Below are 21,409 nucleotides of genomic sequence, written 5' to 3' on the forward strand. Positions count from 1 at the left end.
TGTCCCTCCTTTTGGGACAAATCTGGGGCGATTTGGGGTCCCTCTTTTTGGGGTAAATCTGGGGAAATTTGGGGTCCTTGTTTTTGAGACAAATCTGGGGAAATTTGGGGGATTTGGGGTCCCTCTTTTGGGGGAAAATCCGGGGGGATTTGGGAAGGTTGGACCCCCCCTTTTTGGGACAAATCTGGGGGGTTTTGGGGTCCCTCTTCTTGGGGCAAATCTGGGGAAATTTGGGGGATTTGGGGTCCCTCCTTTTGGGGTAAATCTGGGGCGATTTGGGGGCTTTGGGGTGCCCCATTTTGGGGCGAATCTGGGGGGACTGAGGTAAATTCGTCGCTCCCTTTTTGGGGCAAATTTGGGGGGATTTGGGGTCCCTCTTTTTGGGGAAAATCTGGGAGGGCTGGGGAAGGTTGGACCCCCCCTTTTTGGGGTAAATCTGGGGGGATTTGGGGGCTTTGGGGTCCCTCTTTTTGGGGTAAATCCGGGGGGAATTGGGGGCTTTGGGGTCCCTCCTTTTGGGACAAATCCGGGGGGATTTGGGGTCCCTCCTTTTGGGGTAAATCCGGGGGATTTGGGGGCTTTGGGGTCCCTCTTTTTGGGGTAAATCCGGGGGGAATTGGGGGCTTTGGGGTCCCTCCTTTTGGGGCAGATCTGGGGGGCTTTGGGGTCCCTCCTTTTGGGACAAATCCGGGGGGATTTGGGGTCCCTCCTTTTGGGGTAAATCCGGGGGGATTTGGGGGCTTTGGGGTCCCTCCTTTTGGGGCAGATCTGGGGGGTCCCATGGACTGGGGGGGTCCCATCCCCCCCCCTCTGGGGTGACCTCCGGGGGGGTGGGGGGGTCCAGCCCCCCCCATTTTGGGTCCATCCGGGGCTTGGGGGGATCCCCAAATTCCGGGGGTGGATCCGGGGGGTCCCCAAATTCCAGGGGTGGGTCCAGGGGGTCCCCAAATTCCAAGGGTGGATCCGGGGGGTCCGAGAGCGCCGGGCTCGGGGGTCCTGGGGGAGGAGAAGACATCGGGGGGGGGTCCCCGTGAGCCCCCATGTGACCCCTCCCCCACCCCCCAAAATGAGCCCCCCTCCCCAAATTTGGGGTCACCACACTCACCCCCGGCGCCGGCTCCTGCTGGGGGGTGACACCAGGGGGTGACACCCAGGGTGGCACCGTGGGGGCGCCAGGGGGGGCACCCCCGGGGGCAGCGGGCTCTGGAACAGGGGGTTGGTGTGGAAATGGGGCTCCTCATCCTCATCTTCATCCTCATCCTCCTTGTCTTCATCCTCATCATCCTCATCCTCATCATCATCATCATCCTGGGAGGAGCTGCTGTGGTCACCGTGGTCACCGTGGTCACCGTGGTCACCGTGGTCATTGTGGTCACCGTGGTCACCGTGGTCATTGTGGTCACCGTGGTCACTCTGGTCATTGTGGTCATTGTTGGTGTGGTCGTTGTCATCATCATCATCATCATCATCATCATCATCGTCACCTTCCTCTTCCTCCCGGCTGTGTCCGGGGCTTTGGGGTCTGGGGGAGATGGGACCATCAGGGGTGACAGATTTGGGTGACCCTGTCCCATCCATTGTGGATTTTGGGGACATTGTCCCATCCGCGGTGACATTCTGGGATGATCTGTTTGGATCCACGGGCTCCTGTGCTGGGTGAATGGTCCCACCCGTGGTGACAGGTTTGGGTGACATCGTCCCACCCGTGGCGACACTGTCAGCCAGGTTGGTGACATCAATGGTGATAGGTGGTGACAGGTTGGTGACATCCACGGTGACAGGTGTGGACACGTTGGTGACATCCACGGTGACAATCTCAGCCAGGTTGGTGACATCCAAGGCCCGGGTCTGGGGTGAGGTGGCCGAGTCCATGGCCAGGTGCTGCACAGGAAGGACAAAGGTGCTGTCCCCGCCCAGGGGCTCAGGTGACATCCCTGAATGCACGGGAACGTCCCCCAGAGAGGTGACACCAGCCCGGGGGGGGGGGTCTGGGACCATCCGTGGCCACAGCCTTGGACAAGGTGGTCCCACCCATGGCCGTGGTCCATGATGGGATGTCCCCAGCCCTGGTGACAATCCCAGGTGAGTCACTCCCATCCCCCAGCTCTCTCTCCCAGCACTGGGCCGGGCCGGTCCCGTCTGTGGCCCCAGGACCGGGGGGGGTGGCCCCGTCCCTTGTCCCCCGGCCAGGGGAGGTGTCCCCACCCATGGGTGCCTGGGAGATGCTCCCAAAGGGGAACTCAAAGCTCCGGTGCCCGGGAGGGGCCTGGGGTGGGAGGGACACGCCCAGGGACACCTGGGGGATGTCCCCAAAGGTGGACCCGGGGATTTGGAGCTCCTGGGAAATGTCCTCGAGTGTGGATCCGGGGATTTGGAGGTTCTGGGAGATGCTCCCATCCATGGTCACGGGTTTGGGTGAGATGGAGCCACCCATGGACACCTGAGAAATGTCCCCAAACGTGGATCCGTGGCTCTGGAGCTCCTGGGAGGTGTCCCCAGACGTGAATACATGGCTTTGGAGGTTCTGGGAGATGTCCTCAAACATGGATTCCTGGTTTTGGAGCTCTTGGGAAATGTCCTCAGATGTGGATCCGTGGCTCTGGAGGTTCTGGGAGGTGTCCTCAGATGTGGATCCGTGGCTCTGGAGCACCTGAGAAATGTCCTCAAAGGTGGATCCGGGGATTTGGAGGTTTTGGGAAATGTTCTCATCCATGGTCACGGGTTTGGGTGGGATGGAGCCACCCATGGACACCTGGAAGATGTCCCCAGACGTGGATCCGGGGATTTGGAGGTTCTGGGAGATGTTCCCATCCATGGTCACGGGTTTGGGTGGGATGTCCATGTCCATGGACACCTTGGGGTTGTCCTCGAGTGTGGATTCCTGGGTTTGGAGCTCTTGGGAAATGTCCTCAAGCATGGATCCGGGGATTTGGAGGTCCTGGGAGATGTCCCCAAAGGTGGATCCGGGGATTTGGAGGTTCTGGGAGATGTCCCCAAAGGTGGATCCGGGGATTTGGAGGTCCTGGGAGATGTCCTCGAGTGTGGATCCATGGATTTCGAGATTCTGGGAGATGTCCCCAAAGGTGGGTCCGTGGTCTTGGAGGTCCTGGGAGATGTCCCCAAAGGTGGGTGCGAGGCTCTGCAGGTTCTGGAAGGTGCTCCCATGCTCGGTGACAGGTGTGGGTGGGATGTTCGTGTCCATGGACACCTCCAGGATGTTCTCAAACGTGGACCCGAGGCTCCAGAGCTGCCGGGAGAGGCTCCCAGCCCCATCGGGGTGGTGGTCCCGGGGGAGATCCTGGTGGTCCCGGGGGAGATCCTGGTGGTCCCGGAGATTCCAGGGCTGGTCCTGGTGGTCCCGAGGGTGGTCCCAGGGTTGGTCCTGGTGGTCCCGAGGGTGGTCCTGGTGGTCCCAGGGTTGGTCCTGGTGGTCCCGAGGGTGGTCCTGGGTGTCCTGGTGGTCCCAGGGTTGGTCCTGGTGGTCCCGAGGGTGGTCCTGGTGGTCCCGAGGGTGGTCCTGGGTGTCCTGGTGGTGCCAGGGTTGGTCCTGGTGGTCCCGAGGGTGGTCCTGGTGGTCCTGGTGGTGCCAGGGGTGGCGCCAGGGGTGTCCCTCGATGGCCCCCTGGAGCTCCTGCACGCAGAGCTGGGCACGGAGCAGGCTGGCCACCAACACGGCACGGGCGGGGGAGGGGGGCAGGGTGGGGGAGGGGGTCACAGCAGGTGTCAGGGTGGGGGTGGGGGAGGGGCTCAGGGACCGTGCCGGGGTCAGAGTGGGGGAGGGGCTCAGGGTGGGGGTCAGGTGGGGGAGGGGCTCAGGGTGGGGGTCAGGGTAGGGGTGGGGGAGGGGCTCAGGGTGGGGTCAGGGTGGGGGTGGGGCTCAGGGTGGGGGAGGGGCTCAGGGTGAGGGTCAGGGTGGGGGTCAGGGTGGGGGAGGGGCTCAGGGGCCGTGCTGGGGTCAGGGTGGGGGAGGGGCTCAGGGTGGGGGTCAGGGTGGGGGAGGGGCTCAGGGTGGGGGAGGGGCTCAGGGGCCGTGCCGGGGTCTCGGCCCCTCCCCCCGAGAAGGCGATGGCGTCCAGCAGCGGCCGCAGCCCGGGGGGGGCGGGGGCGGCCCCGGGGGGGTCCATGGTCACTCCTGAGCCTCCCCGAGACCACCCGAGAGCGCCGGGACAGCGGCCGGAGAGACCGCAGTGACCACAGTGACCACAGTGACCACAGTGACCACAGTGACCGCAACCCAGAGCATGGCGGGGGAGAGCCTGGGGAGAGGGAGGAGAGCGGTGAGAGGGGCGGGGAGGGAGAGGGGAGAGAGGGAGAGAGGGAGGGAGGGAGGGAGGGAGGGAAGGGAGGGAGGGAGAGAGGGAGGAGGGGAGAGGGAGAGAAGGGGAGGAGAGAGAATGGAGGGAGGAAGGGAAGGAGGGGGAAGAGAGAGAGGGAGGAGGAAAGGAGGGAGGGGAGAGGGATGGAGAGAGGGAGAAGGGAGAGAAGGAGGGCGGAGGAAAGGAGGGATGGAGGGGGGAGAGGGGGAAGAGAGAAGGAAGGGAGGGAAGGAGGGAGGAGAGGGAGGGAGGAGAGGGAGGGAGAGGAGGAAAAGAGGGAGGGGGAGAGGGAGAAGGAGGAGGAAGAGAGGGAGAGAGGGATGGAGAGAGGGAAGGGAGGGAGGGAGGGGAGAGGAAAGGAGGGGGAGAGGGAGAAAGAGGGAGAGAGGGAGGGAAGGAGGGGGGCAAGGATGGAGGAGGAAAGGAGGGATGGAGGGGGGAGAGAGGGAGACAGGGAGGGGGAGAGAGGGAGAGAGGGAAGGATGGAGGAGGGAGAGGGAGAGAAAGGAAGGAGGAAAGAGGGAGGGAGGAGGAAAAGGGATGGAAGGAGAGAGGGAGGGAGGAGAGAGAGGGAGGAGGAAAAGGGCGGGTGGAGGAGAGGGAGAGACGGAAGGAGGGAGGGAAGGAGGGAGGGAGGGAAGGAGGAAGTGCGAGGGACAGGAAGGAGGAAAATGAGTGAGAGGGAGGAGGAGGAGGAGGAGGAGGAGAGGAGAAGAAGAGGAAGGAACACGAGGAGGAAGAAGGGGAGGGGGAGGGGAAGGCTCTGGGGGTCTCCCCGCCCCTCCCTCCGCACCTGCGGCCCCCCCGCTCCGTGTCCCGTGTCCCGTGTCCCGTGTCCCGTGTCCGTGTCCCGTGTCCCGTGTCGCTGTCCCCGCTGTCCCGTGTCCCCTGTCCCGGTGCCACCCGCGCCGCTTCCGCCCCGCGCCACAGGAAACGGGGGGAGGGCACCCCAAAAATCACCCGGAACCCCCCCAAAAAAAAAACAAAAAAACCGGGATATCAAAAATCCACTCGGGACACCCCAAAAACCCCCGGGACACCAAAAAACCCCCGGGACACCCCCCAAAAAAATCCCGGGACACCAAAAACCCCCGGGACACCAAAAATCCACCCGGAACCCCAAAAAAACACCCTGGGACATTAAAAATCCACTCGGGACACCAAAACAACCCCAGGGATCCCAAAAATCTCCCCGGGACACCAAAAATCCACCCGGAACCCCAAAAAACCCCAGGACTCGGAACCCCAAAAATCACCCGGAACCCCCCCCAAAAAAAAACCCAAAACCTGGGACCCCAAAAATCTCCCCGGGACCCCCCCAAAAGTGACCCGACCCCCCCCCCCCCGCTGGAACTGGGGTTTGGGGGGTCCCAAAGGTTTGGGGGGACCCCAAAGATGGGAGGGGGTTCAGGAGGGCGGGGGGGACCCCAAAATTCATGGGGGGGCCCCAAAAGGGGCGCGGGTGACTCAAAACGGGGGAGAGACCCCAAAAACGCGGGGGGGGGAGGGGGGCCAGAGATCTGTGGGAGTTCCGGGGGGACCCCAAAAGGCTCGAGGGGACCCCAAAAATTACGGGGGACCCCAAAAAGAGCGGGGGGGGCTTAAAATGGGGGAGGGGGCGACCCTCAGAGTCCGGGGGGGGTCCCAAACTCACCTGGGACCCCAAAAGTTTTGGAGGGAGCCCAAAAAGTGTCGAGGGGACCCCAAAATTCCCGGGAGACCCCAAAGATTTGGGGTAAAGGTGACGGGGGCGCGGCCCCGAGATTTTTGGGGGCTCCCCTGAAGTTCTGGGGGGGGTTCCCCGTGCGGGGGGAGGGGCCTGGGGGGCTTTGGGGACCTTTTGGGGACAATTTGGGGACCTCGGACCCCCCCCCGGGGCCCTGGGGACCCCCCGGGTGCCGCCCCCTCCCCTCCCCCCCCCCCCCCCGGCCCTTACCGGCACTGCCGACCTGGGGGCGTGGTCTGGGCTGGCCACGCCCATAAAGGGGTGGGGTCGGTCATTAATATGCGGGACACGCCCATTGGGTGTGACGTCATGGGTTGGCGGGAGGCCACGCCCCCCTCCCGGAAGGGAATGGGCGGGGGAGGGGCAGGGGTGCCCCGAAATTGGGGATTTGAGCCTAAAAATGGGGATTTGGGCCTAAAAATGGGGATTTGAGATCAAAATTGGGGATTTGAGATCAAAATTGGGGATTTGAGCCTAAAAATGGGGATGTGAGCCCCAAAATTGGGGATGTGAGCTCAAAATTGAGGATTTGAGATCAAAATTGGGGATTTGAGCCTAAAAATGGGGATTTGGGCCTAAAATTGGGGAGCTGTGACCCCAAAATTGGGGCTCTGAGCCCAAAATTGGGGATTTGAGCCCCAAAATTGGGGATTTGAGCCCAAAATTGGGGGGATTTGGGCCCAAAATTGAGGATCTGAGCCCCAAAATTGGGGATTTGAGTCCAAAATTGGGGATGTGAGCCCCAATATTGGGGATTTGAGCCCCAAAATTGGGGATTTGAGATCAAAATTGGGGATCTGAGCCCCTAAACTGGGGATCTGTGACCCCAAAAATGGGGTTCTGAGCTCAAAATTTGGGATCTGAGCCCAAAATTGAGGTTCTGAGCCCCAAAATTGGGGCTCTGAGCTCGAAATTGGGGATCTGGGCCTAAAATTGGGGATTTGAGCCCAAAGTTGGGGTTCTGAGCCACAAAATTGGGGTTCTGAGCCCAAAATAGGGGATCTGTGACCTCAAAATTTGGGTTCTGAGCCCAAAATTGGGGTTCTGAGCCCAAAAGGGGAGCTGTGACCCCAAAATTGGGGTTTTTGAGCTCAAAACTGGGTTTGTGACCCCAAAATTTGGGTTCTGAGCTCCAAAGGAGGGTTGTGACCCCCCCCAAAAAAGGGCTCTGAGCCGAAAATGGAGGATCCTGACCCCAAAAAGGGGGTCGTGACCCCAAAAAGGGGGTCGTGACCCCAAAAAGGGGCCTGTGACCCCAAAATTGGGGCTGTGACCCCAAAAAGGGGGTCGTGACCCCAAAATTGGGATTCTGACCCCAAAAAGGGGGCTGTGACCCCAAAATTGGGGCTGTGACCCCAAAAAGGGGGTCGTGACCCCCATGGATCCATCCTGACCCCCCAAATGACACCGCGAGGTGGCACCGACAGCTGTGACTTTATTCCCAGGGAAATGTCCCCAAACACGGATGTCCCCAAGCCCCAGGTGTCCCCAAGCCCCAGGTGTCCCCAAGCCCCAGGTGTCCCCTCGGCGTCACTTTCAGCACAGGTAGAAGGCGGTGGCAGCACGAAATGTCCCCAGGCCGGTGTCACTGTCACCTGTGCCACAGGTAGAGGGTGGTGACACCCGGGATGTCACCTGGCCGCTGTCACTGCAGTTTCCGGTGCAGGTAGAAGGCGGTGGCACCCGGGATGTCACCTGGCCGCTGTCACTGCAGTTTCCGGTGCAGGTAGAAGGCGGTGGCACCTGGCGCAGGTGCCAGGCGCAGCTCCTGGTCCGGGGCGGTGCTGAGGAAGAGCCCGGGGAAGGCGGCGGCCTCGAAGGTGTGCGTGGAGCCCCCGAAGGTCTTGTAGAAGGTGAAGGGCATGGCCCTGTCCTTGTCACCTGAGAACAGCTCCAGCAGCTCCACGTCCTGCAGGGGACAGCACAGGTGGCACAGGTGGCACGGGTGGCACGGGTGGCACGGGTGTCACAGGTGTCACAGGTGTCACGGGTGGCACAGGTGGCACAGGTGTCACGGGTGGCACAGGTGTCACAGGTGTCACGGGTGGCACAGGTGGCACAGGTGTCACGGGTGGCACAGGTGGCACAGGTGTCACGGGTGTCACGGGTGCCATGGGTGGCACTGGCACAGGGAACAGCCATGGCCTGGCGGTGTCCCCTCGAGGAACACCTGTCTGCAGGTGGTGGCACCATCTGCAGGTGACATCACCTCGAGGAACCACAGTGACCCCATCTCCAGGTGACCCCATCTCCAGGTGTCCCCATGCCCAAGGGATCTCACCTACAGGTGACCCCATCTCCAGGTGATGTCACCTACAGGTGACCCCATCTCAAGGAATCCGCACTGACCAAATTTCCAGGTGTCCCCATCTCCATGTGACTTTGTCTGCAGGTGTCCCCATGCCCAGGTGTCCCCATCTCCAGGTGTCCCCATGCCCAGGTGTCCCCATCTCCAGGTGTCCCCATATCCTCATGATCCCATGCCCAGGTGACCCCACCCCCAGGTGACCCCACCCCCAGGTGATGCCATCACTGAGTGCCACACCCTGGGGAATTCCCCGCTTCCAGGTGACATCAGCTGCAGGTGACGCCATTTTGGGCTGACACCCATTCAGGGCCGGCCCAGCCCTGGGTGCCCAGCACACCTGGGTGCCCCCCTTTGGGGTGACCCTTGCCGGGATGTCCCCTTGGGGTGACCCCCCTTGGGGTGACCCACCTTGAGCTGACCCCCCTGGATTGTCTCACCTTGGATTGACCCACCTTGGTTTGACCCCCCCCGGATTGTCTCACCTTGGTTTGACCCCCCCGGATTGTCTCACCTTGGATTGACCCCCCTGGATTGTCTCACCTTGGTTTGACCCACCTTGGTTTGACCCCCCTGGATTGTCTCACCTTGCCATGATCCATCTCTGGGTGCCCTCACCTGGGCTCACCCACCTTGACTTGATCCATTTTTGGGTCCCCACCACCCCAGGGTGCCCCCACTTTGAGATGACCCACCTTGACTTGATCCAGCTCCAGCTGACCCCCTTGGGGTGACCCCCTTGGGGTGACCCCCTGGGGGTGACCCAATTGGGATTGACCCCCCTTGGGGTGACCCCCTGGGGGTGACCCCCTTGGGGTGACCCAATTGGGATTGGCCCAATTTTGGGTCCCGACCACTTCTGGATGCCCCCAGCTTGGGTTGTCCCAATTTGGGTTGACCAAATTTGGGTCGCCCACCTTGAGTTGCTCACCTTGGATCATCCACCTTGGACTGACCCACCTTGGACTGACCCACCTTGGACTGACCCACCTTGGGTTCCTCACCTTGAGCTGACCCAACTTTGGGTCCCAACCACCTCTGGGTGGCCCCACCTTGGATTGTCCCACCTTGGATTGTCCCACCTCAGTGTCCCCACTGCCCCACACGACCCCACATTGAGTTGCCCCCATCACCCCCTGTCCCCGTGTCCCCCCCGTGTCCCCCCCGTGTCCCCCGTGTCACCTCCAGGTGCAGCTGTGGCTCGGGCCCGGTGCCACAGGACAGTGCCCGGCTGCCACCGCGGATGCCCACGAGGAGGGGACAGCGCTGGCGCTCCAGGTGCCGGTTGGGGACAACGCTGATGGGCTCTGGGGGACACGGGGGTGTCACTGCTGTCACCCCACAGTGTCACCACTGATCGTCACCCCAGAGAGACACCCACGGATCGTCACCCTGTCCCTCCCCAGAGGGACACCCACGGGAGTGTCACCACTGTCACCCCCAGAGTGTCACCCATGGATTGTCACCCCCTGTCCCCTCAGAGTAACACCCATGCATCGTCACCCCTGTGACCAGTGTCACCCACAGACTGTCACTGCTGTCACCGCCAGAGGGACACCCGTGGAAGTGTCACCCCTGTTCCCCACCAGAGTGTCACCCACAGATTGTCACCACTGTCACCCCAGAGTGTCACCCACAGATTGTCACCACTGTCACCCCGGAGTGACACCCACAGGTTGTCACTGCTGTCACCCCGAAGTGTCACCTATGGGTGCGTCACCTCTGACCCCCAGAGCGTCACCCCTGTCCCCCGAGTGTCACCCACAGACTGTCACCCCTGCCCCCTGGCCTGTCACCCCTGTCCTACCCTGAGTGTCACCCATGGACTGTCACCCGCAGAGTGTCACCCCTGCCCCCCGGAGTGGCACCCCTGTCACCGGCCGGAGTGTCACCGGTGTCCCGGGGGTGTCCCCACCTTCCTGGCTGGCATTGGCCCCCTGCAGGCTGGTGGCCACCAGGCGGTCGTGGCGCAGGCACAGCCCCTGCTGCTCCGTGTCCCGCAGCACGTACTGGTACGGCCGGGCCCCCCGCGGGGAGCCGAACGTCACCGCCGCCTCTGGGGACACCGCACAGGGACATGGGGACATGGGGACACGGGACACGGGACATGGGACATGGGACACGGGACATGGGGACACGGGACATGGGGACACCAGGACAGCACGTGGGGACATGGGGACAGACAGGTAGGGACATGGAACACACGGATACGGGGACACAGGGACATGGGGACAGGGACACGGTCAAAGGGGACATGGGGACATGGAGACAGGGATGGAGACAGGGACAGGAACAGGAAAAGGGACAGGGACAGGGGACAGGGACAGGGACAGGGGACAGGGGACAGGGACAGGGGACAGGGCACAGCACCCACCTGGGTCCCCCAGGAACTCGTCGAACAAGGCCACCATGTCGGGGTCGATGACAGCCTCGGTGTCCCCGCTTGTCGCCATGGTCGCCGGGCGGGGTCCCCGCCGTGTCCCCCTGCGGGGACAGGGACAGGGCAGGTGACACCCCCGCCACGAGGGCAGGGCAGGGACAGCGCTGTCCCCGCGCTGTCCCCGCGCTGTCCCCACGTTGTCCCCGAGCTGTCACCGCTCACCTGAGGGCAGCTCTGGGCGCACACGACATGGCTGGGCCAGCAGAGGGTGACACGGGTGACAAGGGTGACACTCGCGTGCCAGCAGGATTGTCCCCGAGCAGGAGCCGGCTTGTCGCCGTCCCACGGTACCTGCGGATGTGTCACCTGTGCCACCTCCCGCGTGCTCTGGGCCGTGTCCCCGCGGGTGACAGTGGCTTTATAGGGCCGGGCGGGGCGGGGGACAGAGCCCGCCCTCAATTGGGTGACACCAGCGATGGCGAAATGCCACCAGGTGCCAGCGTCCCCGGAGATTCCTGCGGTGACAGTGGCGGGGATGTCCCCTGTGCCATCCCCTGTGCCAACCCCTGTCCCCTGTGCCATCCCCTGTCCCCTGTCCCCTGTGCCATCCATCCCCTGTGCCACCCCCTGTGCCATCCCCTGTGTCTGTCCCCGCAGTGTCCCCTGTCCCCTGTGCCATGTCCCCTGTGCCATCCCCTGTCCCGTGTCCCCTGTGCCTGTCCCCGCAGTGTCCCCTGTCACCTCGTGCCCCGTGGGTGGCCCCTGCCAGGTCCCTGTCCCCAAGGTGCTGGTGTGTCCCCCGTGCCCTGTCCCTGCGGTGCCACCGCCTTGTCACCATTGTCACCATGAGTGCTGTCCCCAAGGTGCTGTGAGCGCTGTCCCCAAACTCCCAGGTGTCCCCTGTGTCCCATCCCCGTGGTCCTTGTGCCCTGTCCCCAGTGTCCCACATCCCCTGTCCCCAAGGTCTCACATCCCCTGTCCCCAGTGTCCCACATCCCCTGTCCCCAAGGTCCTGTGTGCCCTGTCCCCACAATGTCCCCGTGTCCCCGTTCCTGCCATCCCAAATCCCAAAAATCCCGTCCCTGTCCCCACAGTCCTTCATGCCCTGTGCCCAAAATGCCACCTTCCCTGTCCCCAGGGTGCCACATCCCCACATTCCCGTGTCCCTGCTGTCCCCTGTCCCCACGGTGTCCCCGTGCCCCATTCCCACGTCCCGCACGTCCCATGTCCCCTGTGCCTGTGCTGACCTGTCCCCAAGGTGCCACCTTCCCTGTCCCTATTGTCCCACCTTCCCTGTCCCCAAAGTCCCTCCTGTCCCCATCCCGTCCCCACCGTGTCCATGTGTCCCTGTCCCCAAAATCCCATTGTGTCCTGTCTCTCTTGTCCCCATCCCCTGTCCCCAAAATGCCACGGTCCCTGTCCCTCCTGTCCCCCATCCCCGTGTCCCCTGTCCCTATTGTCCCCACTCCCTGTCCCCACATCCCCCTGTGTCCTGTCCCCAGAACTCTCTGTCCCTTTTGTCGCCCATTCCCTGTCCCCACCGTGTCCTTGTGTCCTGTCCCCAAAATCCCCCGTCCCCAAAATCACACGGGCCCTGTCCCTCCTGTGCTCCATTCCTTGTCCCCAGAGTGCCACATTCCCTGTCCCTATTGTCCCCAACCCCTGTCCCCAGAATGTCACATTCCCTGCCCCTATTGTCCCCATCCCCTGTCCCCAGAATGTCACATTCCCTGTCCCTATTGTCCCCAACCCCCCTGTCCCCAAAATGCCACATCTCCTGTCCCTCCTGTGCTCCATTCCTTGTCCCCAGAGTGCCACATTCCCTGTCCCTGTTGTCCCCATCCCCTGTCCACGTGTCCTGTCTCCAAAATCCCATCTCCCCTGTCTCTATTGTCCCCATCCCCTGTCCCCAAAATGCCACGTGCCCTGTCCCCTCCTGTCCCCCCATCCCCGTGTGTCCTGTCCCTATTGTCCCACATCCCCTGTCCCTACATCCCCCTGTCTCCTGTCCCCAGAACTCTCTGTCCCTTTTGTCCCCCATCCCCTGTCCCCCATCCCCTGTCCCCCACGGTGTCCCCACGCTGTCCCCACGGGATCCGGGAAGGGGCCGCGTCACCCCCTCCCGGGGACGTCCCGCTCTGTCGCCATCGCGCGGGTGGCGCAAGAGCGGCCACTCCGCGGCGGTGACACATCCGGCGGTGCCACCAGCCCCGCCCTGTCCCCCCGTGCCACCCCTGTGCCACCCCTGTGCCACCCCTGTGCCATCCCCGTGCCACCCCTGTCCCCTGTGCCACCCCTGTCCCCCCCGTGCCACCCAGGCTCGGGCACCGCGTGGCCTCAGCATCTTTATTCCCGGAGTGATGGCATTGTCCCCGGGGGGATGGCATTGTCCCCAGAAGGATGTCGCTGTCCCCAGGGGGATGGCATTGTCCCCAGCAGGATGGCATTGTCCCCAGAAGGATGTCGCTGTCCCCAGGGGGATGGCATTGTCCCCGGCAGGATGGCATTGTCCCCAGGGTTGATGGCATTGTCTCCAGGGGTGATGGCATTGTCCCCGGGTAGATGGCATTGTCCCCAGAGGGATGGCATTGTCCCCGGCAGGATGTCGCTGTCCTCAGCAGAATGTCGCTGTCCCCAAGGGGATGTCGCTGTCCCCAGGGGTTTGTCACGGTCCTGCAGGGATGTCACCGTCCTGGGCAAGATGCCACCGAGGAGCAAGGACATGTCACCTTCGCTGGGTGAGGATGTCACCGTCCCTGCCGGGATGTCACCCTCCCCAGAGGGATGTCACCATCCCCGGGATGAGGATGCCACCCTCCCTGGGAAGATGTCACCATCGTGGTGAGGATGTCACCATCCCCAGGAGGATGCCACCGTCCTGGGAGGATGTCACCCTCCCCAGAGGGATGTCACCCTTGGGATGAGGATGTCACCCTCCCCAGAGGGATGCCACCATCCTGGTGGGGATGTCACCCTCCCCAGGGGACTGCCAGCACCCCTGGGATGAGGATGTCACCCTCCCCAGTGGGATGCCACCATCCTGGTGGGGATGTCACCCTCCCCAGAGCGATGTCACCCTCCCCAGCGGGATGCCACCCTCCCCGTGGCTCGGCCGGGGGGTCTCAGCACAGCTGGAAGTAGAAGTCGAGCAGGTTGGAGGTGACATCGCGGTGGCGACAGAGCGCCAGGGGCTGGTGGCCGCGCGGGGACGTGCACAGGAACCAGCCGGGGTGCGCGGCCGACTCGAAGCGCCACAGCCCGTCCCGGTAGGAGCGGAAGAAGGTGAAGGCGGCCGCGCTGTCCCCGGCGCGGGGCAGCTCCCGGATGTCCACGTCCTGCGGGCCACCCCCGTGTCACCCCCGTGTCACCCGCGGCCACCACCGTGCTGCGGAGCCCCGTCCTGGAATGTCCCCTGTGTCCCCACCCTGTGGTGTCCCCATCCCTGAAGTCGCCGTGTCCCCATCCCCGCGGTCCCCGTGTCCCCAGGTGCCCCCATCCCCTTCCCTCCAGTGTCCCCAGGTGTCCCCATCCCCGCGGTCCCCGTGTCCCCATCCCCGCGGTGTCCCCATCCCCTCGGCGTGCCCTGTCCCCACGCTGTCCCTGCTGTGTCCCCGCGGTGTCCCTGTGATGTCCCCATCCCCTCGGCATGCCCGTCCCTGTCCCCTCGGTGTCCCCTCGGTGTCCCCATCCCTCCGGTGTCCCCATTCCCACGGTGTTCCCATCCCCTCGCTCTCCCCGCGCTGTTCCCTCCTTGTCACCCCCCTGTCCCCTCTATCCCCACCGGTGTCCCCGCTGTCCCCTCTGTCCCTTGTGTCCCCTCTTTTCCCTGTCCCCCCGCTGTCCCCTCTCTACCCCCTTTTCCCCTGGGGTCCTCTCTGTCCCCTCTGTCCCCTGTTCCGTGTCCCCTGTGTCCCCTGTCCCCTGTCCCCCGTCCCCCGTGTCCCCTGTCCCCCGTCCCCCGTGTCCCGTGTCCCGTGTCCCCCGTGTCCCCTGTCCCCTGTCCCGTGTCCCGTGTCCCGTGTCCCCTCTCTGTCCCCTGTCCCGTGTCCCCTGTCCCCTGTCCCGTGTCCCCTGTCCCCTCTCTGTCCCGGGTCCCGTGTCCCCTCTCTGTCCCGTGTCCCCTGTCCCGTGTCCCGTGTCCCCTGTCCCGTGTCCCCCGTGTCCCCACCTGCAGGCTGATCCGCGGTTCTCCGGCGGTGCCGCTCTGGGCTCGGAGGCAGCGGGAGCCGTGGCGAATGCCCAGGATCACGGGCAGCCGGGCGGGCTCGAAGGCGCGGTTGGGCACCCAGAACACCTTCTCTGCAGGTGGCACGGGGGGGGACCCTCAGCGCGCGTCCCACGCGTGTCCCCGCGTCCCCACGCGTGTCCCCACGCGTGTCCCCGTGTCACCTTCCAGCGCGGCGTTGGCGCCCTGCAGGTGCCCGGCCACCAGCTGCCCATCGCGCAGGTACAGCGACCTCTGGTTCACGTCCCACAGCCTGGCGAGGGGGGGACAGGGTGGGGACAGCGGTGCCACCCGCGGGGACAGCGCCCGCCAATGTCCCCATCGCTGAAGTCGCCGTGTCCCCATCCCCGCGGTCCCCGTGTCCCCATCCCGCAATGTCCCAATCCCTGAAGTCCCCATCCCGCAATGTCCCCACCCCTGAAGTCCCCACCCGGCAATGTCCCCATCCCTGAAGTCGCCGTGTCCCCATCCCGGCCGTCCCCGTATCCCCATCCCGCAATGTCCCCATCCTTCAATGTCCCCATCCCGGCTGTCCCCGTGTCCCCACCCGGCCATGTCCCCATCCCTGAAGTCGCCGTGTCCCCTCCCCACGGTGTCCCCTCCCCACGGTGTCCCCATGCCCTTCTCTCCAGTGTCCCTGCAGTGTCCCCATCCCCTGGCGTGCCCCGTGCCAGAGCCCTGCGGGTGGCACAGGGGGAGGTCAGCGGTGCCACCCTGTCCCCTGCCACCCGTCTGTCCCCCCGGGCTGTCCCCCCGGGCTGTCCCCCCGGGCTGTCCCTTACCGGTACTGGAACACTTTGGTTTGCAGCGCGGGCGCGTGGCAGAGGGCGAAGCCTTCGGCCTCTGCTCGGAGGAAGAGGAGGGCGAGGCTGAGGGTGGCCACCGTGGCTCCCAGGAGACCCCCGCGCCCCCTGCCCGCGCCCCCCGAGCCTTGGGGATCCCTCCCGAGACCCCCGGCGGGGGTCCCGGCGCTGTCACCGCCTGTGCCAAGCGCTCCGTGTGCCCTCCCGCCCGGCCGGGCCGTGCCCGCGGTGCCCGGGCAGCGCTCACCCATGGGACCCCCGGCTCCGGTGGGACCCCCGGTTCTGGTGAGACCCCCTGGTTCAGCTGGGACCCCCGGCTCCGGTAAAACCCCGGTTCTGGAGAGACCCCGGCTCCGGTGGGACCCCGGTACTGGAGAGATCCCGGCTCCGGTGAGACCCCCGGTTCTGTTGAGACCCCCGGTCCTGGTGAGACCCCCGGCTGCGGGCGCTGCGGGCGGCGGCGAGGAGGGAGGAAGGAAGGAAGGAGGTTGGCGGTGGTGTTGCCACACTGCTGGGAAGGGCGAGCCCCGCCCCAGCCATTGCTCAGCGAGCCTGCGGGGTGACAACCGAGGGGACACAATGCGGGGGGAGGGGGCGACAGCGCGACACGCCGCGGGGACACCGCGACCCCCGCGACGGCTGCGGCGGGGCTCGAACCCCCGACCTCAGAGGCGAGGGAGCGGCGCTCTCCCTGTTGCGCCACCGCGGCGGCGGGCGCGCATGCGCGCTGCGGGAGCTGCGGGCAGCACGCAGGGGCGGCGTGGGGAGCGCTGAGTGGCCGCGGGTGTTGAGCATGCGCAGAGCGAGGCGCGAAGCCGCGGGGCGCGGGCAGGGCGCTGAGGGCAGCGCTGCGCGTGCGCGGAGGCTGCTGCGCATGCGCACTGAGGTGAGTGGCAGGCTGGCGCATGCGCAGAGCGCTCCCCCAAAGAGCGGGAGGAACCATGGCGGCGCTGGGGGAGGCGTTGAGAGCAGCGGTAGCCGCGCTGTTGCTGCTGAGCTGGGGCGCCCATGGGCTCTACTTCCACATCGGCGAGACTGAGAAGCGCTGCTTCATCGAGGAGATCCCCGACGAGACCATGGTCATCGGTGCGGGCGGCGGGGGAGGCGGCAGGGACCACCGGGAATGGCGGGGGGAGTGAGGGGGTGACGGGAGAAACCACCGGGCATGGCGGAGGGGTAACGGGAGGGACTAATGGGAATTTGTGGGGGGGTAGCGGGAGAGACCAGCGAGCACTGGCGGGGGGTACACACGCACACAGAATTTAGGATGGGGGGAATTACCGGGAGGGACCACCGGGCTCGGAGGAGCCTGAGGAGACCCCCGGGACCGAGCGGAGTTACCGGGAGGGACCCTCAGGGCCGCGGATGTGGGCGAGACCACCGCGCCCGCGGGGGAGATGGGAGCGACCATTGCGGACCCGTGGGGGGGGGGAGTTAACGGGAGGGACCATTGGGGAGCGGAAGGAACCATTGAGGGGTTTAGGGGGAATAGGGGAGCCCCGGGACCCCCGGGCCCGGGCTGGGGGTCCGGCCCGAGCCCGTGTCCCTGCCCGGTGCCAGGAAATTACCGGACACAGCTGTGGGACAAACAGTCCGAGTCCTTCCTGCCCTCCACGCCGGGGCTGGGCATGCACGTGGAGGTCAAGGACCCCGACGGAAAGGTCTGGGAGGGGTCCCTGGAGGGGTTTGGGCATCCCCTGGGCATGGGGAGGGGTCCCTGGGGGGGTTTGGGCATTCCCCGGGCATGGGGAGGGGTCTCTGGGGGGGTTTGGGCATCCCCTGGGCATGGGGAGGGGTCCCTGGGGGGGTTTGGGTACCCCCTGGGCATGGGGAGGGGTCCCTGGGGGAGTTTGGGTACCCCCTGGGCATGGGGAGGGGTCCCTGGGGGGGTTTGGGTACCCCCTGGGCATGGGGAGGGGTCCCTGGGGGGGTTTGGGTACCCCCTGGGCATGGGGAGGGGTCTCTGGGGGGGGATGTCTCTGGGTGTCCCTTGGGTGCCACTGCAGCCTCGCCAGGGGTCCCTGAGGTGCCACTCCCACCAGGATGGGGGCTCCTGGGGTGTGACAATGGCCGTGCCCAGGGGGTGACGGTGGCCGTGCCCTGGTCCCTGGGATGGTGACAGTGGCCCTGTGGTGGCCCAGGGGAGTTACAGTGGCCATGTCCTGGTGCCCAGGGCAGTGACAGTGTCCCCATGGTGGCCCAGAGCGTGCCAGTAGCTGTGTCCTGGTACCTGGGGTATGATGATGGCCGTGCCCAGGTGTGACACAGGTGTGTCCCCGTGTGGCACAGGTGGCCATGCCCAGGTGTGATACAGGTGTGACACAGGTGTGTCCCCGTGTGGCACAGGTGGCCATGCCCAGGTGTGATACAGGTGTGACACAGGTGTGTCCCCGTGTGGCACAGGTGGTGTCAGTGCCGTGCCCAGGTGTGACACAGGTGTGACACAGGTGTGTCCCGTGTGGCACAGGTGGCCATGCCCAGGTGTGACACAGGTGTGACACAGGTGTGACACAGGTGTGTCCCGTGTGGCACAGGGGGCCGTGCCCGGGTGTGACACAGGTGTGACACAGGTGTGACACAGGTGTGTCCCCGTGTGGCACAGGTGGTGCTGTCACGCCAGTACGGCTCCGAGGGTCGCTTCACGTTCACGTCGCACACGCCGGGCGAGCACCAGATCTGCCTGCACTCCAACTCCACCCGCATGGCCCTGTTCGCCGGGGGCAAGCTGGTAATGGCCTGGGGACACCTGGGACAGCTGGGGACAGACTGGGGACAGCTGGGGACAGAGTGGGATAGCTGGGGACAGACTGGGATAGCTGGGGACAGCCTGGGGACAGCCTGGGACAGACAGGGATAGCTGGGGACAGACTGGGACAGACTGGGATAGCTGGGGACAGAGTGGGATAGCTGGGGACAGACTGGGATAGCTGGGGACAGCCTGGGGACAGCCTGGGACAGACTGGGATAGCTGGGGACAGACTGGGATAGCTGGGGACAGCTGGGGACAGACTGGGATAGCTGGGGACAGGCTGGGGACAGACTGGGGACAGACTGGGAGAGCCTGGGGACAGCCTGGGGGCACGATGGGGAGAGCACTGAGGACAGGACGATAGGATAGGGACAGACTGGGGACAGGATGGGATGGCACTGAGGACAGCTGGGGACAGCCTGGGGACAGCCCCATGCCCACCGTGCAGCCGTGCCATTGCTGGGGACAGCCCCGTGCCCTCCCCATGGCTGTGACAGCCCCGGTGCCCTCCCTGTGCCATCCCGGTGCCATCCCCGCTGCCATCCCCGGTGCCATCCCCGGTGCCCTCCCCGGTGCCATCCCCGGTGCCCTCCCGGTGACACCCCCGGTGCCCTCCCGGTGCCCTCCCGGTGCCATCCCCGGTGCCATCCCGGTGCCATCCCGGTGCCATTCCCGGTGCCATCCCGGTGCCATTCCCAGTGCCATTCCCGGTGCCATCCCGGTGCCATCCCGGTGCCATTCCCGGTGCCATCCCGGTGCCATTCCCAGTGCCATTCCCGGTGCCATCCCGGTGCCATCCCGGTGCCATTCCCGGTGCCCTCCCGGTGCCATTCCCGGTGCCATCCCCTGTGCCCTCCCGGTGCCACCCCCGGTGCCACCCCCGGTGCCATCCCCGGTGCCATCCCTGTACCATCCCCGGTGCCATCCCGGTGCCACCCCCGGTGCCCTCCCCGTGCCCTCCCCGTGCCCTCCCCGGTGCCCTCCCCGGTGCCATCCCCGGTGCCATCCCCGGTGCCATCCCGGTGCCATTCCCGGTGCCATCCCCGGTGCCATCCCCGGTGCCCTCCCGGTGCCATCCCCGGTGCCATCCCCGGTGCCCTCCCGGTGCCATCCCCGGTGCCATCCCCGGTGCCATCCCCGGTGCCCTCCCGGTGCCATCCCCGGTGCCATCCCGGTGCCATCCCGGTGCCATCCCTGTCCCCGCAGCGGGTACACCTGGACATCCAGGTGGGCGAGCACACCAACAACTACCCCGAGATCGCAGCCAAGGACAAACTGACCGAGCTGCAGCTGCGGGCCCGGCAGCTGCTGGACCAGGTGGAGCAGATCCAGAAGGAGCAGAACTACCAGAGGGTGAGCGTGGGGGACACTGGGGGGCGTGGGGGGGGAAATTGTGTGGGTTTGGGGGGAATCCGTGGGGTTTTGGGGTGAATCTTTGCAGTTCTGGGGGGAATCCGTGTGGTTCTGGGGTGGATTCATGCTGTTTTGGGGAGAATCCACGTGGATTTGGGGATAATCAGTGTGGTTCTGAGGTGAACCCGCGGGCTTTTGGGGTGAATCCACGCCGTTTTGGGGTGACTCCGCGAGTTTTGGGGTAAATCTACTCGGTTTTGGGGTGAACCTGTGGGATTTTGGAGTAAATCCCTGTAGTTTTGGGGCGAACCCGCGCGATTTTGGGGCGAACTCGTGGGATTTTGGGATGAACCTGCAGGGTTTTGGGGTCAACCTGTGGGGTTTTGGGATGACTCTGTGGGATTTGGGGTGAACCCGCGCGGTTTTGGGGTAAATCCCTGCAGTTTTGGGGTGAATCCGTGAGTTTTGGGATGACTCCGTGGGTTTTGGGGTGACCCCGCGGGTTTTGGGATGAACCGGTGGGATTTTGGGGTGACTCCACGGGGTTTTGGGGGTGACTCCGCGGGTTTTTGGGGTGAACCCGTGGGATTTTGGGGTGAATCCACGGGATTTTGGGGTGACCCCGCGGGTTTTGGTGTGACCCCGCGGGTTTTGGGGTGAATCCACGAGGTTTTGGGGTGACCCCGCGGGTTTTTGGTGTGACCCCGCGGGTTTTGGGATGAACCCGCGGGATTTTGGGGTGACTCCACGCGGTTTTGGTGTGACCCCGCGGGTTTTGGTGTGACCCCGCGGGTTTTGGTGTGACCCCGCGGGTTTTGGGGTGAATCCACGAGGTTTTGGTGTGACCCCGCGGATTTTGGTGTGACCCCGCGGGTTTTGGGGTGAATCCACGAGGTTTTGGTGTGACCCCGCGGGTTTTGGGGGTGACCCCGCGGGGTTCTGGGGTGAATCCACGGGGTTTTGGTGTGACCCCGCGGGTTTTGGGGTGACCCCGCGGGGTTTTGGGGTGACCCCCGTGCCGTGGGTGCCCGCAGTACCGCGAGGAGCGGTTCCGCATGACGAGCGAGAGCACGAACCAGCGCGTGCTGTGGTGGTCCATAGCGCAGACCATCATCCTCATCCTCACCGGCATCTGGCAGATGAGGCACCTCAAGAGCTTCTTCGAGGCCAAGAAACTCGTGTAGCCCCCCACTGCCCCCGGGGGGCTCCCCAAAACCCGCCCCCACCCCCTGACAGCGGATCCCGCCCACCCTGGGGTACCCAGGGGCTCCCCCAAACCCATCCCACCCACCTTGGGGCACCCAGGGGGCTCCTCCAAACCCATCTCACCCACCCTGGGGCCCCCAGGGGCTCCTCCAAACCCATCCCACCCACCCTGGGGACCCCAGGGGAGCCCCCAAACCCATCCCGCCCACCCTGGGGTGCTGGGGAGGGGTCCAGGGGAGCCCCCAAACCCATCCCGCCCACCCTGGGGTGCTGGGGAGGGGTCCAGGGGCTCCCCCAAACCCATCCCACCCACCCTGGGGACCCCAGGGGAGCCCCCAAACCCATC

At 65.1% G+C, this 21,409-nt stretch overlaps 3 protein-coding genes across 4 annotated transcripts; 1 reads left to right on the forward strand and 2 right to left on the reverse strand.

Annotated features, from left to right (window-relative positions):
• Positions 1-7,542: 7,542 nt before the first annotated feature.
• On the reverse strand, positions 7,543-11,288 carry LOC106864507 (interleukin-36 receptor antagonist protein-like). The gene is made up of 5 exons (XM_088179913.1): positions 10,950-11,288; positions 10,722-10,831; positions 10,263-10,403; positions 9,530-9,654; positions 7,543-7,951 (listed from the first exon to the last, which is right to left on the reverse strand). Exons 1-5 carry the CDS (start codon positions 10,976-10,978, stop codon positions 7,748-7,750), a joined length of 609 nt encoding a protein of 202 aa, XP_088036039.1. The 5' UTR covers positions 10,979-11,288; the 3' UTR covers positions 7,543-7,747.
• A 1,766-nt stretch (positions 11,289-13,054) lies between these two features.
• LOC106864508 (interleukin-1 family member 10-like) lies at positions 13,055-16,298 on the reverse strand. 2 transcript variants are annotated; one of them, XM_088179991.1, is made up of 5 exons: positions 16,003-16,286; positions 15,735-15,795; positions 15,117-15,205; positions 14,896-15,026; positions 13,055-14,062 (listed from the first exon to the last, which is right to left on the reverse strand). In XM_088179991.1, the coding sequence occupies exons 1-5, from the start codon at positions 16,004-16,006 to the stop codon at positions 13,850-13,852; spliced, it is 498 nt and encodes a 165-aa protein (XP_088036117.1). In that variant the 5' UTR covers positions 16,007-16,286; the 3' UTR covers positions 13,055-13,849. The 2 variants fall into 2 exon arrangements, with proteins under 2 accessions (XP_088036117.1, XP_014749620.2); XM_014894134.2 differs by having other exon boundaries at positions 15,735-16,298.
• A 361-nt stretch (positions 16,299-16,659) lies between these two features.
• TMED4 (transmembrane p24 trafficking protein 4) lies at positions 16,660-21,151 on the forward strand. The gene is made up of 5 exons (XM_088179917.1): positions 16,660-16,841; positions 17,316-17,416; positions 18,358-18,483; positions 19,711-19,857; positions 20,892-21,151. Exons 1-5 carry the CDS (start codon positions 16,661-16,663, stop codon positions 21,039-21,041), a joined length of 705 nt encoding a protein of 234 aa, XP_088036043.1. The 5' UTR covers position 16,660; the 3' UTR covers positions 21,042-21,151.
• The last annotated feature ends 258 nt before the right edge of the window (positions 21,152-21,409 follow it).

This window comes from Sturnus vulgaris, chromosome 28 (assembly GCF_052056855.1).
Source record: "Sturnus vulgaris isolate bStuVul1 chromosome 28, bStuVul1.hap1, whole genome shotgun sequence".
NCBI classification, from domain to species: domain Eukaryota; kingdom Metazoa; phylum Chordata; class Aves; order Passeriformes; family Sturnidae; genus Sturnus; species Sturnus vulgaris.

Coding starts and splice junctions, on each gene's coding strand:
- LOC106864507 (XM_088179913.1), bottom strand. CDS start 10,978: ATGTCGTGTGCGCCCAGAGCTGCCCTCAG. Junction 9,655..10,262: donor GGCCAATGCCAGCCAGGAAG/GTGGGGACACCC, acceptor CGTGTCCCCCAG/AGCCCATCAGCGTTGTCCCC. Junction 7,952..9,529: donor AGCCACAGCTGCACCTGGAG/GTGACACGGGGG, acceptor TGTCCCCTGCAG/GACGTGGAGCTGCTGGAGCT.
- TMED4 (XM_088179917.1), top strand. CDS start 16,661: ATGCGCAGAGCGCTCCCCCAAAGAGCGGGAGGAACCATGGCGGCGCTG. Junction 16,842..17,315: donor CGACGAGACCATGGTCATCG/GTGCGGGCGGCG, acceptor GCCCGGTGCCAG/GAAATTACCGGACACAGCTG. Junction 19,858..20,891: donor AGGAGCAGAACTACCAGAGG/GTGAGCGTGGGG, acceptor GGGTGCCCGCAG/TACCGCGAGGAGCGGTTCCG.
- LOC106864508 (XM_014894134.2), bottom strand. CDS start 16,006: ATGGGTGAGCGCTGCCCGGGCACCGCGGGCACGGCCCGGCCGGGCGGG. Junction 15,027..15,116: donor CGCCAACGCCGCGCTGGAAG/GTGACACGGGGA, acceptor TGCCACCTGCAG/AGAAGGTGTTCTGGGTGCCC. Junction 14,063..14,895: donor AACCGCGGATCAGCCTGCAG/GTGGGGACACGG, acceptor GGTGGCCCGCAG/GACGTGGACATCCGGGAGCT.